Raw genomic sequence first — 16156 nt, forward strand, 5'->3', positions numbered from 1 at the left:
CAGTCCTGATAAAAATCGCTAATCACCGCCATTACTAGTAAAAAAAAAAAAATAATAATAAAAATGCCATAAATCTTTCCCCTATGTAGACGGTATAACTTTTGCACAAACCAATCAATATACGCTTATTGCGATTTTTATTACCAAAAATATGTGGAAAAATACATATCGGCCTAAACTGAGGAAAAAAATTTGCTTTTTTTTAAAAAAAAAAAAGTTGGGGATATTTATTATAGCAAAAAAGTACAAAATGTTGTGTTTTTTGCAAAATTGTCGCTCTTTTTTTATAGCGCAAAAAATAAAAACCGCAGAGGTGATCAAATGCCACCAAAAGAAATCTCTATTTGTGGGGAAAAAAGGACGTCAATTTTGTTTGGGTGCAGCGTTGCACAACCGCACAATTGTCAGTTAAAGCGACGCAGTGCCGTATCGCAAAAAATGGCCTGGTCATTGAGCAGCCAAATCCCCAATACAGTAGTTTTGTTAAAGTATTGCAGACGGTCCTAGAAAGAGTTATTTGCAGAAAGGAAGTCTTGAGTAACTATTGACAGCCCCATGTACACATTAGTTCTCTTATCTGTTAGTAGCAGATGGCAGCTACAGTGAAGGGGTGAAGTTCCTTGTCTGTATTTCCATGAATCCCTGTACATATTTACATGCCTCTGTCCACATCTGTGGCTATATCTGGTTCTGGGTAACTTTATTGGAGTGCAAGGTTCTGTAGGTAGATATCAGGCAATTCCTTCTGAAAAATATGTGCCAATAAAATTCTACCAAAGCCAGAAGGACCGGATAAATAACCTTTCCACACTGCCGGCCTGTAAGTGAACAGTGCACTCACAGTCCTTGCTAAACTAGAACGCCAACCCATGATCGGGACTTTTGAGTCTTGGGGCCTCACATGCATTGGGTTGCTGATTCTAGCGCTGCCCAACGTTTTCCTTCCATCTGCACTCCAGTGAAATCACTCATGTGGCATCTCATGACTGGAGACTGTTTTGGCATAGGCCAGATGACCAGTACCTTGGCTAAGTGGTGGACCTTCACAGGGTTCCTTGTTATATCATTAGAAGGTAGTTACAGTTTTTAGCCTACATTTCATTTCTGCCACTATTAAACCTTAAAGGATAACTCAACCAAAGGACAAAAATGTAATATATTGTAGTGGACAGTCCTTAGATGTGGTGGCTGCTGTGGTGTTGAGGTGATTATGCTCATGGGGCAGATATGTTTTCCAATGAGTCATGCTAGTCCAAACTTGATTTTAGGGCTTGGCAGCCCACTTTTAATATACAGAACAGTTCACATAGAAATAAGTTGCTCACATAGGGGTTTCCACCATCAACATGAAGTCAACAAAGTGCCAAGCCACCTGGCTTCCTTGTCAGCAGCATCGCTGCTCTCCTTACCAGTCCCTCTAATTGTGTTGCCAAGCTCTCCTGGTTCACGTGGCTCACTTATCCCACTTAGCCTTTAGTCACAGCGGCCTGCTGTACGACCCACTCCTGGCCTCTGGATAGGGGTTCTCCTGACACTCCGATTGGAGCCAACATGTCTCCTGGGACGAGACCTCCTGTCTCCTGGGACGAGACCTCCTGTCTCCTTGGACGAGACCTCCTGTCTCCTTGGACGAGACCTCCTGTCTCCTTGGACGAGACCTCCTGTCTCCTTGGACGAGACCTCCTGTCTCCTTGGACGAGACCTCCTGTCTCCTGGGACGAGACCTCCTGTCTCCTGGCTGGGGTACCTCTGACCACTGGTTGAGACTTCCTGCCCTCCAGTATGGGAGCTGTCTCCAAACTGGGATTCCTGAGCTATCCTCAGGCCTGAATATATAACGACCCTGCACACCTGTGTACTCACGCAGGCATCCGGTAAAATGCAGATACAGGATTGAAGGTTCTGTCCCACCCAAGACACATTGGAACCTTCAAGCACCAGGCTCCAATCCAGGTTTACAGAATCCCGAGAGAGCCAAAAACACAGCTTTCTCTACTTTTTTTTTTTTTGCAACCTGCAAGGTAAAGCTATAATGTCCTAAAGGAGATATTTACAGTACCTATAGGTAGGCCTTATTATAGGCTTGCCTATAGGTAAAAGTCGGAGATGGGAGTTTACTCCCTCTTTGATTTGAATCCTAAGTAATTTTCACCTTCATTTTCACATTGGCAGGGCTACGCACTGTCACACTGCCTTTGTTGTCTTCTTTTTTTAAGAACCTTCTCTGCAAACACAGAAAATGCCTGTTCGTCCTCCCAGAAAGGCCGTGTCCTTGTCACTTCCTGTGCGCTAAGCCAAAGAATATCTTCCTTCCTAGCTATCTGTGAACTAGCAACTGCCCTGCATGTTTTCTTACCTTCCCTCTGAAGTTCTGTGATGTAGACAGGCCCTCAGCGTTCTCGCTTACAATACAGGACTGTTGACATCAGAGTGTGACCAACGGATGGAGCGCAGAGGAGAAGAGTCTTTAGTGGAACATCGCATGGAGTGGAGGAAGCATGCAGGAGCAAGAAAATCATTAAAACTGCTTCTATGATAATGCTTTAGACTAAAAAAAATAGCATTTAAAGTGGTTCTATAGGCAGGATATGTCTTATAAGCAAAATTAGAATAAAAACATCAGCCTAATGGGTGTGAGTCGCATTATCCACATTCTTAGCGCAAAGCCAATTTGGCGCAAAACACTTTCCCCGACTTGTTCATTCCCTGACTTAGTTGGGGTAGGCAGAACACTTTGGGGGTGGATCAGCCACACCTCCTGACCTTTGACCTCTGGGGACACGCCTGCTGACCTTTGGATGAGGTCCCTATTCCAATCCCTGAGTCCTAACCTTGTTCTTCAAGGGGAAACCCTAACCCTAATGTGGATTATCCACAGTCATTATTTTCTCCCTGGATTTCGGACAGGGCCACGGAAGATGTGGACATCTGAAGCCAGTCGTTTCTGTACAGTTGGCTACCCAGAATGCACCTCCCGGTCTCCCCCCCCTACGCAGTATAGACACTGTGATGCAAGCTTTAGATGCCGAAGACTCCTGGGATTGATGACCTAGATATCCCAGGAGTCAATGGGGCGGGCTGATGATGTGGTCGCCTAGGTGGCCGCAACCATAGGTCAGGGGAAAGCTATTAAAAAGGTACTTTCTGACAACATTGCGGTTTAAAGAGGAACTGCAGTCTGCTCACATAATTTGTAATAAAAGCATCTTTGCCATTCTGAAGCTTCCCTCCAACCACTTTGCATATTATTTTATATATACTGTGATTCTGTACTTGCCAAATATGCTGCAGAAATCTCCCTCCACTGAGTCTGGCTGCAACCATGTTAACTGTGGGCAGCTGAAGCTGCTGCCTGTTCACTTCCTGGATTTACACAGAGGCACACCTCCAGTTCTACAGCTCTCGTTGGCCCTCTTATAACTCATCCCCCCCTCTCTTCCTGGCAAACTCTCACGAGAGTGAGAGAGAGAGCTGTGCATGATGTCATAATAAGCCTAGGCTAATGACCAGACAAGAAACAGGATGTGGGCTGTATAAGGTATTTACTGGCAGAGAAAAAATGTTTTACTATCCGAAGTTAAAACAAGGGCAGAAGATTTAATAGATGGAAAGATAAAAAAATGACTGAAGGTCCGCTTTAAAGTGATTTGTAAAGGATCGTTTTTAATTTTTTTAAAATAACAAACATATCATACTTGCCTCCACTGTGCAGCTTGTTTTGCACAGAGTGGCCCCGATCCTCCTCTTCTGGGGTCCCCCCGGCGGCTCTTGCAGCTCCTCCCCACATCAGATAACCCCCTAGGAGAAGCGCTCTCCCGAGGGGGTTACCTTGCGGGCGCGCTCCTGAATCCAGCATTTGCGTCCACAGGCACAAATGCTGGCCCCGCCCCCTGGCACTCGCGTCATTGGATTTGATTGACAGCAGCGGGAGCCAATAGGTGCACTGCTATCAATCTATCCAAACAAGAGTCGGGACCCCGTGGAGAGAGGGACAGCGTGTCCCCGCTGAGGAGATGAAGGGGCTCAGGTAAGTAAAATGGGGGGGCTGGGGGTCCGATGACTGCCAGGTGTGTTTTTTTTTTTTTTTTTTTTTTTTTACCTTGATGCATATGATGAAGGTGAAAAAACACAAGGGTTTACAACCCCTTTAAGTATCCAAACATATCAGCACTATGGACGGGCATTAATATAAGGCTAACTGTAAAAAATGAGTAATACTCTGCGCCCCCTCACCTACCTATAGTCCTATAATGATCCTGCGCTGTGCCCATCTACAGCCAGCGCTGCTCTTTCCTCACACCGGCAGCAGCGGGTGCCATTGGATTCTGCTGTTGTGCATCAAATTCTGTGGAGGGGGCGGGGCTGAGCCGTGCTGTGTGAATGTGTCTATAGATGCACACAGCAAGGCTCAGAAGCGAGCCACTCGCAGCTATGCCCCCTAGGAAGTGGCTTCCTAGGGGGGGCACACAAAGAAGGGGAGGAGCCTAGAGGACTGGTGGGGGAACCCAAAAGAGGAGGATCGGTGCTGCTCTCTGCAATACAAACTCAAACTGGCGGCCCTCCAGCTGTTGAGATACAAGTCCCATGAGGCATTGCAAAGCTGACAGTTACAAGCATGACTCCCTCAGGCAGAGGCATGATGGGACTTGTAGTTCCGCAACAACTGGAGGGCCACCAGTTTGAGACCCCCTGGTTGGAAGCCTTTACAATCACATTTACCATTGCAATGTGGGGGGGGGGGGGGCTCTGCTAAGGGTAAGGTTGATTTTTTTCTGGAGTTCAGTCTTACCAGTCTTTTTACAGCATAGCAAAAGATCTGTCACTTGGCAGTCCCTCGTATTGCATGACAGCAAAGGCTTTTAGCCAGCAGCCTCTTAAAATATGCTTGTGTTATGGGCCGAAACCCGTTGGGCCAGGTAGCAGGCACCGGCACGTTCAAACATGATTTGAAGCTATTTGTTCACAGAAATACACCAGCGCTGGCGTCTCTACCTTTTTGTATTCTGAACTTTGATAAAACCGCACGTCGGTCGCGGTCAACACGTGATCCCCTAGCTATGAGCAATATCTATACACTGGGCCATTCATCTTGTTGGGTCATACGTTCCTTCCAGACATAGACCTTCCTGACTTCCCTTTTACAGTCAGAGAAGAAGTAATATTCAGCATTTCCTCCGAGAAGGGGATATTTCTTCTCTGCTCGTGGTGTTTTCCGTGTAGATGGGGGCAGCGTGCCGTGCAAACCACACTCTGGTCAGTCATAAGAGTAATTGTGACTCGTGCCGAGAATCCAGTGGTATGCCCCCCCCCCCCCCCCCCCCAAGTACCGCTTTTCACAGGTTCGTGGCACAGTCCTGACTGCTAAAATAAAGTCAAGCCTCAGACTTTAGCAAAGTGATAAAAAAAAAAAGACATAACACAGAATAAAATAACGGGTTGTTACATGTAAAATTCATAATTTTTTTGATAGAAAATTACATAGAACCCCCAAACATTATATATGTTTTTTTTTTTTTTAGCAAAGACCCTAGAGAATACAATGGCGGTCGTTGCAACTTCTTATTTCGCACGGTATTTGCGCACTTTTTTTTTTCCCCTTTTGTTTCATGCTTTAAAAAAAAACAAAACATTAAAGTTAGCACAATTTTTTTGCATAATGTGAAAGATGAAGTTACGCCGAGTAAATAGATACCTAACATGTCACGCTTCAAAATTGCACACGCTCGTGGAATGGCGCCAAACTTCGGTACTTAAAAATCCCCATAGGTGACGCTTTAAAATTTTTTACTGGTTACATGTTTTGATTTACAGAGGAGGTCTAGGGCTAAAATTATTGCTCTCGCTCTAACGTTTGCGGCGATACCTCACGTGTGGTTTGAACACCGTTTTCATATGTGGGTGGGACTTACGTATGCTTTTGCTTCTGCGTGCGAGCACACGGGGACGGGGGCACTTTAAAATTTTTTTTTGTTAATTTTACTTTGCTTTTTTTAGCTTAACACTTTAAAAAAAAATGTGATCACTATTATTCCTATTTAAAGAAATGTAAACATCCCTTGTAATAGGAATATGGCATGATCGGTCCTCTTTACAGTGAGATATGGGGGTGAATAAGACCCCATATCTCACCTCTAGGTTGGGAAGCCTGAAATAAAAAATAAATAAACGATCTCGACTTTCCAGCCGGGGCGGCCGCCATTCACCTGAATTTGAATGCAGAGGCCGAGCGTGACGTCATAACATCGCGCCCGGTCTCCGAACGATCATAGAGACTCCGGCGACCGCCTGGTCTGCCGGAAATCTCTGTGGTCACCATCCGGGGCCGGCGGATCCTGTCTCCGACTCACCGATGGAAGTGGTGAGTCCCTCCTTTTGGTCTGATCTATATATCTGTATATAAAATGCACTTTTTATCTTTCAAAAAGTGTTTCCCAGTGCCAAACCTTTCATCCAAATTCTAAATTGCTGCATTTTGTCAATTTTAAAAGCCAATATAAAGGAATAGTAGTGGTAAAAAAAAAAGCCCTTGTGGGTTTAATCAACTTTTTTTTTGTTAATTCTCCTTTAAGGGGGTGTGACAGGGGGGCGTGTCCTATGCCTACATACGTTTGCTGGTAGGTGTCCCTCATTCCCATCTCAAAATTTTGGGAGGTATGTGAATGTTGCTGATAGACTAATACACCTTACTAACTGATCCGTGACTGCTGCCCCTCTCTGCCAATACCTTCACTGGCTTCCTCTATCCCACCGTATAAAATTCAAAATACTAATCACAAGATACAAGGCCATCCACAACATGGCCCCCAGCTACATCACCAACCTCATCTGCAGATATCACCCAAATCGTCCCCTCCGCTCCTCCCAGGACCTCCTGCTCTCTAGCTCCCTTGTTACCTCCTTCCATTCTCACCTCCAGGACTTTTCCAGAGCCTCTCCCATCCTCTGGAACACCCTGCCCCAGTATGTCCGATCAGCCGCTACCCTGTCTACCTTTAGGCAATCCCTAAAAACTCACTTATTTAGGGAAGCCTATCCCACACCCACCTAAGAACTGCACCCGAGCCACCTCCATCTGTTCACCCCCCCGCAACTATTACCTTTTTGTACCACCTCCCCCCCCCCCTTTAGATTGTAAGCTCAATGAGCAGGGCCCTCCTGTCCCTTCTGTATTGAACTGTATTGTAATTGTGCTGTCCCCCCTCTACATTGTAAAGCGCTGTGCAAATTTTTGGCGCTGTATAATAATAAGAAGGTACCTGCAAAAAGATGTGCATTTATTTGTTTTTTTATTTATTTTTATTCTTTTAAAGTGAAGTTATTCTTTAAAAAAAAAAAAAGTTTCGGCTGTACATAGACTTTGAAGCCTCGTGCATCTGTTTTCGAAGTAATCGATTTATGTATTGCCATATTGTCGCTATTTCGAATCACGCGTTTATTCCTCGGTTTCCAGGACTGCTGCACGGATGTTGAAACACAAACTGTTCCGCTTGCAGTCTTTTATTTAAACCGTGGCTGTGGTTTTCTAGATGTGGATCTTTTGAGGTGTTAGAATAGCATTACACGTGACCTTGGAAAAGGGGAAGATATATTTGCTCAATTCTCAGTAGTTCAGCTCGGCTCTTACATCCTCTTAACCGTTTTTAACCTTTTCTCTCTCTGTGTATACTGCGCCGCCAAGGCTTTATTTTATAGAGCGTTAGGGCCAGTTCTTTCCTTCGTGTGTGTGTGTGTGTGTTTTTTTTTTTTTTTTTTTTTTTTTTTTGTGTGCGCTACCATGTGGGATCAAAGCACATAAAAACTAGCTACCGTTAGGGCTCATTTACACTTGCTTCAACTTCAACAAGGCTTCGGACACAATTTGTAAAAGTGATTGTAAAGGATCGTGTTTGTTATTTAAAAAAAAAAAAAAAAAACATATTATACTTACCTCCACTGTGCAGCTCGTTTTGCACAGAGCGGCCCTGATCCTCCTCTTCTGGGGTCCCTCGGCGGCTCTCGCGGCTCCTCACTGCATCAGATAACCCCCTAGGAGAAGCGCTCTCCTGCGGGGGGGGTTACATTGCGGGCGCGCTCCCGAGTCCAGCATTTGCATTCACAGACACGAATGCTGGGCTTGGCCCCGCCCCCCCGGCACCCACGTCATTGGATTTGATTGATAGCGGGAGCCAATGGCTGCGCTGCTATCAATCTATCCAATCAAGAGCCGGGACCCTGTGGAGAGAGGGACAGCGCGTCCCCCGCTTAAGAGATGAAGGGGCTCAGGTAAGTAAAATGAGGGGGCCGGGGGGGGGGCATCATATCTCACTGAACAATAAAAGAGGATTGCTCAGAGATGGATTAACTCTGTGTGGCAAGACTGGGCTCAAATGATAGGAAATCTTATACTCTATATTATGACATAAAAAAAAAAGAAAAAAATTTCGGGTTTACATCCACTTTAACCACTTCATTACCCGCCCATAGTCAAATGATGATCTCCCATCCTGGGTGGCCATCATATGACGTCCTGAGCTTCCTGGCCATCTAGGGGGCGCGCGCCGCATTGCTTGGGACCCGGTGCGTGTGCCCGGCGGCCGCGATTGCCCGTTAACCGAGCAGGTCCTGTCAGTTGAGAGGAGACCGATCTGTGTTCCCAGTACAGAGGAACACTGATCGGTCTCCTCCCCTTGTGAGTCCCCTCCCCCTACAGTTAGAATCACTCCCCTAGGAAACATAATTAACCCCATCGTGTCCCCCTAGTGGTTAACCCCTTCACTGCCTGTCACATTTATACAGTAATCAATGCAATTTTATAGCATTGATCGCTGTATAAATGTGAATGGTCCCAAAAATGTGTCAAAAGTATCCGATATGTCCGCCGTAATGTCGCAGTCATGAAAAAAATCGCAGATCGCCGCTATTACTAGTAAAAAAAAAAAAAATAAATACAAATTTTTAAATAATGCCATAAATCTATCCCATATTTTGTAGACGCTATAACTTTTGCGCAAACCAATCAATATACGCTTATTGCCATTTTTTTTTTTTTTTTACCAAAAATATGTAGAAGAATACATATCGACCTAAACTGAGGAAAAAATGTGTTTTTTTTTTTTTTTTTTAAATTGGGATATTTAGTATAACAAAAAGTAAAAAATATTGTTTTTTTTTTTCAAAATTGTCGCTCTTCTTTTGTTTATAGCGCAAAAAATAAAAACCGCAGAGGTGATCAAATACCACCAAAAGAAAGCTCTATTTGTGGGGAAAAAAGGACGTCAATTTTGTTTGGGTATAGCGTCGCACGACCGCGCAATTGACGTTTAAAGTGCGACAGCGCTGAAAACTAAAAATTGGTCTGGGAAGGAAGGGGGTGAAAATGCCCGGTATTGAAGCGGTTAAACTTCAGTTTTCTACCACCTGTACACGCAGCCACATATATAGGATCCGGTTCTTCTTTTCTAAGCATATGAACTGCTCAGACTTGTTGTGTAATTGCCTTTTCCAGGTAATCTTCTCTGTATCTCTACGTAAAGGTGGATGAATAGATTTGCATGCTGGGATTCCAGGAATAAGATAACGATCTTAAATCGTGTTGAGTCTTTAAAAACTAAAGAGCTGAGAGGTAATCTGCTTATATTTTGCCTTCCCTGGCTCCTCCCCCCCCCCCCCCCCTATCAACATGCTAAGGAAATTTTTATATAAAGCCTTTCTGTTTTCATTACATACCTTATTTTCCACCCTGTGACACCATCGCTGTGTCTCTGTTTTTCTCTATGCAATGCAAGGAGAACATGGCTGGTGGGAGGGGCCAGCACCCTGCCTTCTGTACTCCTTTCAAGAGCCCCCCAGCCCTGATACAAGCAGTGGGTTGGCTCTTGGGAGGAGCTATGCAAATATACAAAATACGTTGATGGGTGGGTGTCAGTTTGGAGGAGTGGGTGTTCCCCAGGCAGGGCCGTATTTTGCATGCAGACCACCCCAGGTAACGCCCAACCCGTGATGCTCCGCCTCCTATAATTGAAAAAAATCCAACATCCAATGAATGAAAGTATTTTAAACTCTTACATGCAGCTAATTTCCTTTTCTAATTTCAATTTTTAAAATAAATGAATTAAAAAAAAAAAGTAAATTAATTATAAAAAAACTTAAATCAAATGCAGCGCTGTGTGAAATAAACAAAAAACTAAAATAAATAACAAAGTGTAAAAATACTATAATTGATAACCAACCAATATTCCGTGAAGCTCGGTACATCAGACCCCCACGTGCGCCATGTCACCATTTGTTAAAAAGTGTAATAATTCAAGAGATCTCAACATTTTATAAAATCCCAAAACGCAAATCCACCGCGATTCTCTGTATGAAAAATCTTCCAATAAGTCCTATTGGTGCTCAGCGCCTTCCCCACCCTCCAGACAGACACTCGCCATAACAAAATGCCTTTCTAATCAAAGATCGGCATGGAAAGATTAAAGTGGAACTTCAGTCATCTTTTCATCTTTTCATCTATTAAATCTTCTGCCCTTGTTGTTATTTTAACTTTGGATAGTAAAACGTTTTTTTTTTCTGCCAGTAAATACCTTATACGCCCACTTCCTGTTTCTTGTCTGGGCTTTTGACATCATGCACAGTAGGGTTGCCACCTGTCCAGGATTCACCCGGACAGTCCGGGTTTTGAATCACGTGTCCAGGTTTCATTCTGCCTCAAACCCGGACACATTATTCAGACCGGACTGTGGCTCCCCAAGTAACTGAGATAGTCGCACACAAATCTGTTGCTGTAAGGGAGCTGCGGGTGGCTGTCTGGGTGCAGGTTTGGCACCACTGACCGGGGGTGATGTCAGCAAGAGCAGTTTGGCCACACCCACTGTCCACCACAGCGTGCATAGTTACTACTCTCCTTGGGGCACCCAAAGGTGTCCTGGGTCTTTTATAATTATATAGTGTTTACTACAAAAAAAAAAAAAAATGGCCCTGTGCTGCTAAAGTGTTTTGAGTTTGGCTTGAAGAAGAGGTGGCAACCTTAGTGCACAGCGCTCTCACTCACTCTCGTGAGAGTTTGTCAGGAAGGGAGGGGGGAATGAATCATAAGAGGACCAATGAGAGCTGCAGAGCTGGAGGTGTGCCTCTGTGTGAATCCAGGAAGTGAACAGGCTTCAGCTGCCCACAGTTAAAATGGCTGCAGCCAGACTCAGTGGAGGGAGATTTCTGCAGCCTATTTGGCTAATACAGAATCACAGTATATATAAAATAATATGTAAAGTGGTTGGAGGGAAGCTTCAGAATGGTAAAGATGTTTTTATTAAAAAAATCATGTGAGCGGACTGCAGTTCCTCTTTAAGAGGAGTGACTGTTCACTGCTGCAGAATCTCCTCCATGGGTTATCGGTTCTCTCCTCCGTTCTCCTTTTTAAATATCCAGAGGACATGTTCTAAGATAAAGTGTCAATAGTGTGATACCATCAAGATCCGATTGGATCAGATTGTAAACCTGGCTGATCCAGTGTGTGATGAGAGATGAGTGCCTGCAGAGCGGCCGGCTCTACACTCTGCAAGTGGCTGGATGGGATCTCATCTATTGGGACTATCTTGATGGTTTCGCACTATTGGGACTTTATTTTATAACAGGTTCTGTGGATATTTAGAGGAGAGAACCATTAACCCATGGAGGGGGATTCTGCAGGGAATTTGGCTATACCTCTGGGGATCACATATTCAGCCAACCGTGAGCTAAAGTCTGCTGGTGGCTGACATCACTCGGCTGGTCCAGGCTGTGGAGAGATCCTGACTTTAATGACGTGATCCACCTAGATGCCTGACCAGCAGCTGGCTTAGCCTCTCAGTGTGTCGGGGAGAGCATGAGCCGGCCCCTCCCACCTCCTGCACAGCCTGGTGCTCCAGTGAGTGCTGCAGGGGCAGAACACAGAGCAGTGACTGACAGTCAGTGCTCTCTGCTCACTGAAGATCAAGAACCGAGCGATCAGCGGTCTGTGATCGCTCGGTTCTCGGTGCAGAGCCACTGGGGGATAAATGCAGCATCGGAGCAATGCTGCATCCACCTAGGTGGATTTTCTTTAATTCCTGGACTTCTCTTTTAACCACTTAATGACCAGTGACATACCAGTACACCACTGGACCTCAAGTGGTTATACTACTGCAGGCATCAATCCCAGGATTGTTTTTTTAGGGCCTACGGTTGGCTCTCTAGTAAAACCAATCCTAGCAACCAACTAGCTGCTGGTTTGCTTATAGGCAGTGGAAGGGGACGACTCCCACCCCCCAGCTGCCTCCTGCTGCTTTCTCTGGCTCTACCGTCCCAGGATACCTGATCAACCACAGGCGCTTCCACCAGCTAATCATAGAGGCAAACTGAGACCAGAATGGCTCTGTTCACCTCTATGATATAGGAAACTGGAAGTTATGAGCATAGGGATCACTCCATAAAGAGTACTTGTCACATGCCTATTGCTATCACAGGGGAAAAATAAAATAAAAAAATTAAAGCCCCCCCCCCCGTCCCCCGTGCTCTAGGACTTCTGCTTTTATAAAAATATATTTGGGGGGGGGGGTTCTAAGTAATTTTCTAGCAAAACAGATTTTTACATGCAAACACAAAGTGCCAGAAAATCCTGGTCTTCAACTTTCCATAGTGATCCTTGATTAGAAAGGAATGGTATGGTGAGTGCCTGTCTGGAGGGTGGTGAAGGCGCTGAGCACCATTTGGGCTTATTGGAAGATTTTTTTTTTTTACACAGAGAATCGCGGTGGATTTGTGTTTGTGGACTTTACAGTTTGTTGATATCTATTAAATTATTAAACTTTTTAACAAATGTGTACATTGATGTACGTTGTGGTTTGATGTACCGAGTATCACGGAATATCTATTTTGGTTATCAATTATAGTATTTTTACACTTTGCTATTGTGTTGTGTTTTTTTAATATTTATTTTTTTTACACACAGCGCTGCATTTGATTTCACTATTTTGAATTGATATACTTTTTGATTTAGGAGTGGTTTTATGCAGCAGCAGCAGTGTGTCACTGTTCTTTGAATTATTACATTAAATTATTGGGAGTTTTTTACATTATTGGGGTATATATTGTAGCGTGGAGGAGGGTTTAACATTTTTTTTTTAATCACTTGCAATGTGCCGGTAAAATTGATAGAATATTTGACTTATGAGGAGAGTCAGTTCTCTAGCTCAGCCCCCTGCCTCCTTGAACATCATATCTCTCTCCTCTTCTGGGGGTGTCTTAATTAATGTCTGTGCTGGTATATCCGCTATGCCCCTCCCCTCATTTCCCTACATAACCTTTTATGTAGTGGCCAGGGGAGGAGTGAAGGGAATACCATAGACCAGGGATATGCAATTAGCGGACCTCCAGCTGTTGCAGAACTACAAGTCCCATGAGGCATAGCAAGACTCTGACAGCCACAAGCATGACACCCAGAGGCAGAGGCATGCTGGGACTTGTAGTTTTGCAACAGCTGGAGGTCCGCTAATTGCATATCCCTGCCATAGAGAGTTACTTGAGTGACGGCTCTGGTCCTGCTGGGGTAGCTCGCTTAACATCCAAGATGGCGGCACCCAGCAGCAGTTTCCGGGTTTTTGGATGTCTACTCTAGGCTTTTACAGGTAAATATTAAAAATTAATAAAATGCACATATATTATTATTTTAGAATAACATCATAATTCCAATGCTGTAATTATTTTTTGTTAAATATTTTTATGCTAAATTATTATATTATTATTATTGTTTATATATATATATATATATATATATATATATATATATATATATATATATATATATATATATATATATATATATTACCATTATTTTCACTTTAATTTTTATTAAATAGCTGTTGAAATCAATTGTTGGCCACAGGGTCCCTTTAAATCCAACTGTTTTTTACATCTCACTATATTATTCTTTGCGTCTCTCACCCTCAGGTCACACAGAAGGGAATACGTCATCTGCAATCTTTGGAGCCGGAGATCACCTCTGTCTTCGTTCCTCCTTTCATTCCCAAAGATGAAACGGCGTCGGCATCTCAGGGCAACTTCCAGCGGCTTCCCAGGCGGCGCTCCTTCCGCAAGAAGAAAGAGAAACCCAAGTTTGAAGTCGGTTCTGCTAACAGTGGGAAAGAGACCACCACAGAGGAGATCAGTGTACCCAAAGACATCGATCTTGTAGGATTGCCGCAGCTGTGCTTTCCAGGTACTCTGAACAGAACATTGTCATGAAAGGTTGTATATAAAGATTGAAATCCTTCTCTTTTTCGCAAAACATGAAATTGTGAACTTACCCACAACACCCTCCCTACTCCCCCAGTTCCCTCTGAACTTGGGAGGGATGACTATCTTTCACTGCCCAGGCTAGCTGAGTTAGCTTTCTGGGTATTCGAAAGATGAGCACTTTCTTCTGAGAGAGCTCGAAGAGATTCTTATTGGTCAGCGTGGCATCTGTCATCAGCGCTGACCAATGCTGGCTCAGCACCATGATGCCAAACAGCCTCCAGGCTGTGTATTGCATTTTTCAAATGCCCAGACTGCTACATCGGGTGCATGGGCATCAGAAGATAAGGAAGGAGAGAAGTGCAGCAGGGGAGCGGTGTAGAGTTGAGTTAGTTCACCTTTTGTTTGTTTGTGAAAAGGTCAACTAACACTTGAAATCCCTCAGTGCACAAAGCACTCCTCCCCATTAAAATCTGTGCAGTGGTTCGGGTGCAGTGTGGTCTGCTTGGAGCAAGGAGATGAATACTTAATTACTATTAACTGATCGCATAGGAGGAGAGGGAGCGTGGCAGACACAAAGCCGGCACAGTCCCTACTTCCTACTAAGCTGCTAGCTCTCCTTGCCGTCCAGCTCTTTGTCTCCTCTGCTCCATTTGTAGTGATAAAAGACCGAGTGACAACCTCCCGCAGCCGCCAGCTAGTTTGGAGAAGATTAGGATGGCTATCATTTACAACAACAAAACCAGCAGAAACACAAGACAGCAGCTACTACACTAGTCTCTCTCGGAGGCAGCAGAGGAGGAAAAGGGCTGTACAACAAGAAAGGCTGCAGAAGGGAGAAGGGGACACGAGGAAGGGTTCAGCATGGAGAGGGGACACGAAAAAGGGTCCAGAATAGAGAGGGAACACGAGGAGCCCTGCAGAATGGAGAAGCGGGCAGGAGGAGCCCTGTAGGATGGAGAGGGGGGCAGGAGGAGCCCTGTAGAATGAAGAGGGGGCAGGAGGAGCCCTGTAGAATGGAGAGGGGGGCAGGAGGAGCCCTGTAGAATGGAGAGGGGGGCAGGAGGAGCCCTGTAGAATGGAGAGGGGGGCAGGAGGAGCCCTGTAGAATGGAGAGGGGGGCAGGAGGAGCCCTGTAGAATGGAGAGGGGGGCAGGAGGAGCCCTGCAGAATGGAGAGGGGGGCAGGAGGAGCCCTGCAGAATGGAGAGGGGGGCAGGAGGAGCCCTGCAGAATGGAGAGGGGGGCAGGAGGAGCCCTGCAGAATGGAGAGGAGGGCAGGAGGAGCCCTGCAGAATGGAGAGGAGGGCAGGAGGAGCCCTGCAGAATGGAGAGGAGGGCAGGAGGAGCCCTGCAGAATGGAGGGGGGGCAAGAGGAGCCCTGCAGAATGGAGAGTGGAGGGGGGGGCAGGAGGAGCCCTGTAGAATGGAGAGGAGGGCAGGAGGAGCCCTGTAGAATGGAGAGGAGGGCAGGAGGAGCCCTGCAGAATGGAGGCGGGGGGCAGGAGGATTCCTGCAGGATCAAAGGAGGCAATGAGCTCTGCAGAATGGGGAGGGGGCACAAGGAGTTTTGTAGAATGGGGAGGGGTTGTGGTTTCATGTCTCCCTGTACCTCCCTCATTGGAAATCTAATCATTTGGGCTTTTGCCTGGGGAGGAGATACAGACAGCCCTGACAGAAATAAAAATTAAATTTTATTTCTAAACCACAACACAGAATGTTAATGGGTTAAAGTGTTATGTGCACCGGGTCTCCTGGGGATTTAACTCTCTCTCTGGTGAGAGTTCTGAAGTACAGTAGTGTATGTCCAAACCCAAAATGTGTCTTTTGGAAATCATTAGCAGTTCTGCACACAACCTCAGCTGTTCATTATAAGTGAGGTGTTGGCCAGGGAGGAGCAGCAAAGGGCAACTGGAATCAGAAAAACTCCTCTG

At 45.3% G+C, this 16156-nt stretch overlaps 1 protein-coding gene across 1 annotated transcript in view; it reads left to right on the forward strand.

Moving 5' to 3' along the window:
* The window catches only part of DENND3 (DENN domain containing 3), a 129814-nt gene that overhangs the window by 42761 nt on the left and 70897 nt on the right, over positions 1 to 16156 (forward strand). The window contains exon 2 of the mRNA XM_073632302.1: positions 13939 to 14206. Within this exon, the coding sequence (XP_073488403.1) occupies positions 13939 to 14206 (268 nt within the window). The remainder of the gene's footprint in view (positions 1 to 13938; positions 14207 to 16156) is intronic.

This window comes from Aquarana catesbeiana, linkage group LG05 (assembly GCF_042186555.1).
Source record: "Aquarana catesbeiana isolate 2022-GZ linkage group LG05, ASM4218655v1, whole genome shotgun sequence".
NCBI classification, from domain to species: domain Eukaryota; kingdom Metazoa; phylum Chordata; class Amphibia; order Anura; family Ranidae; genus Aquarana; species Aquarana catesbeiana.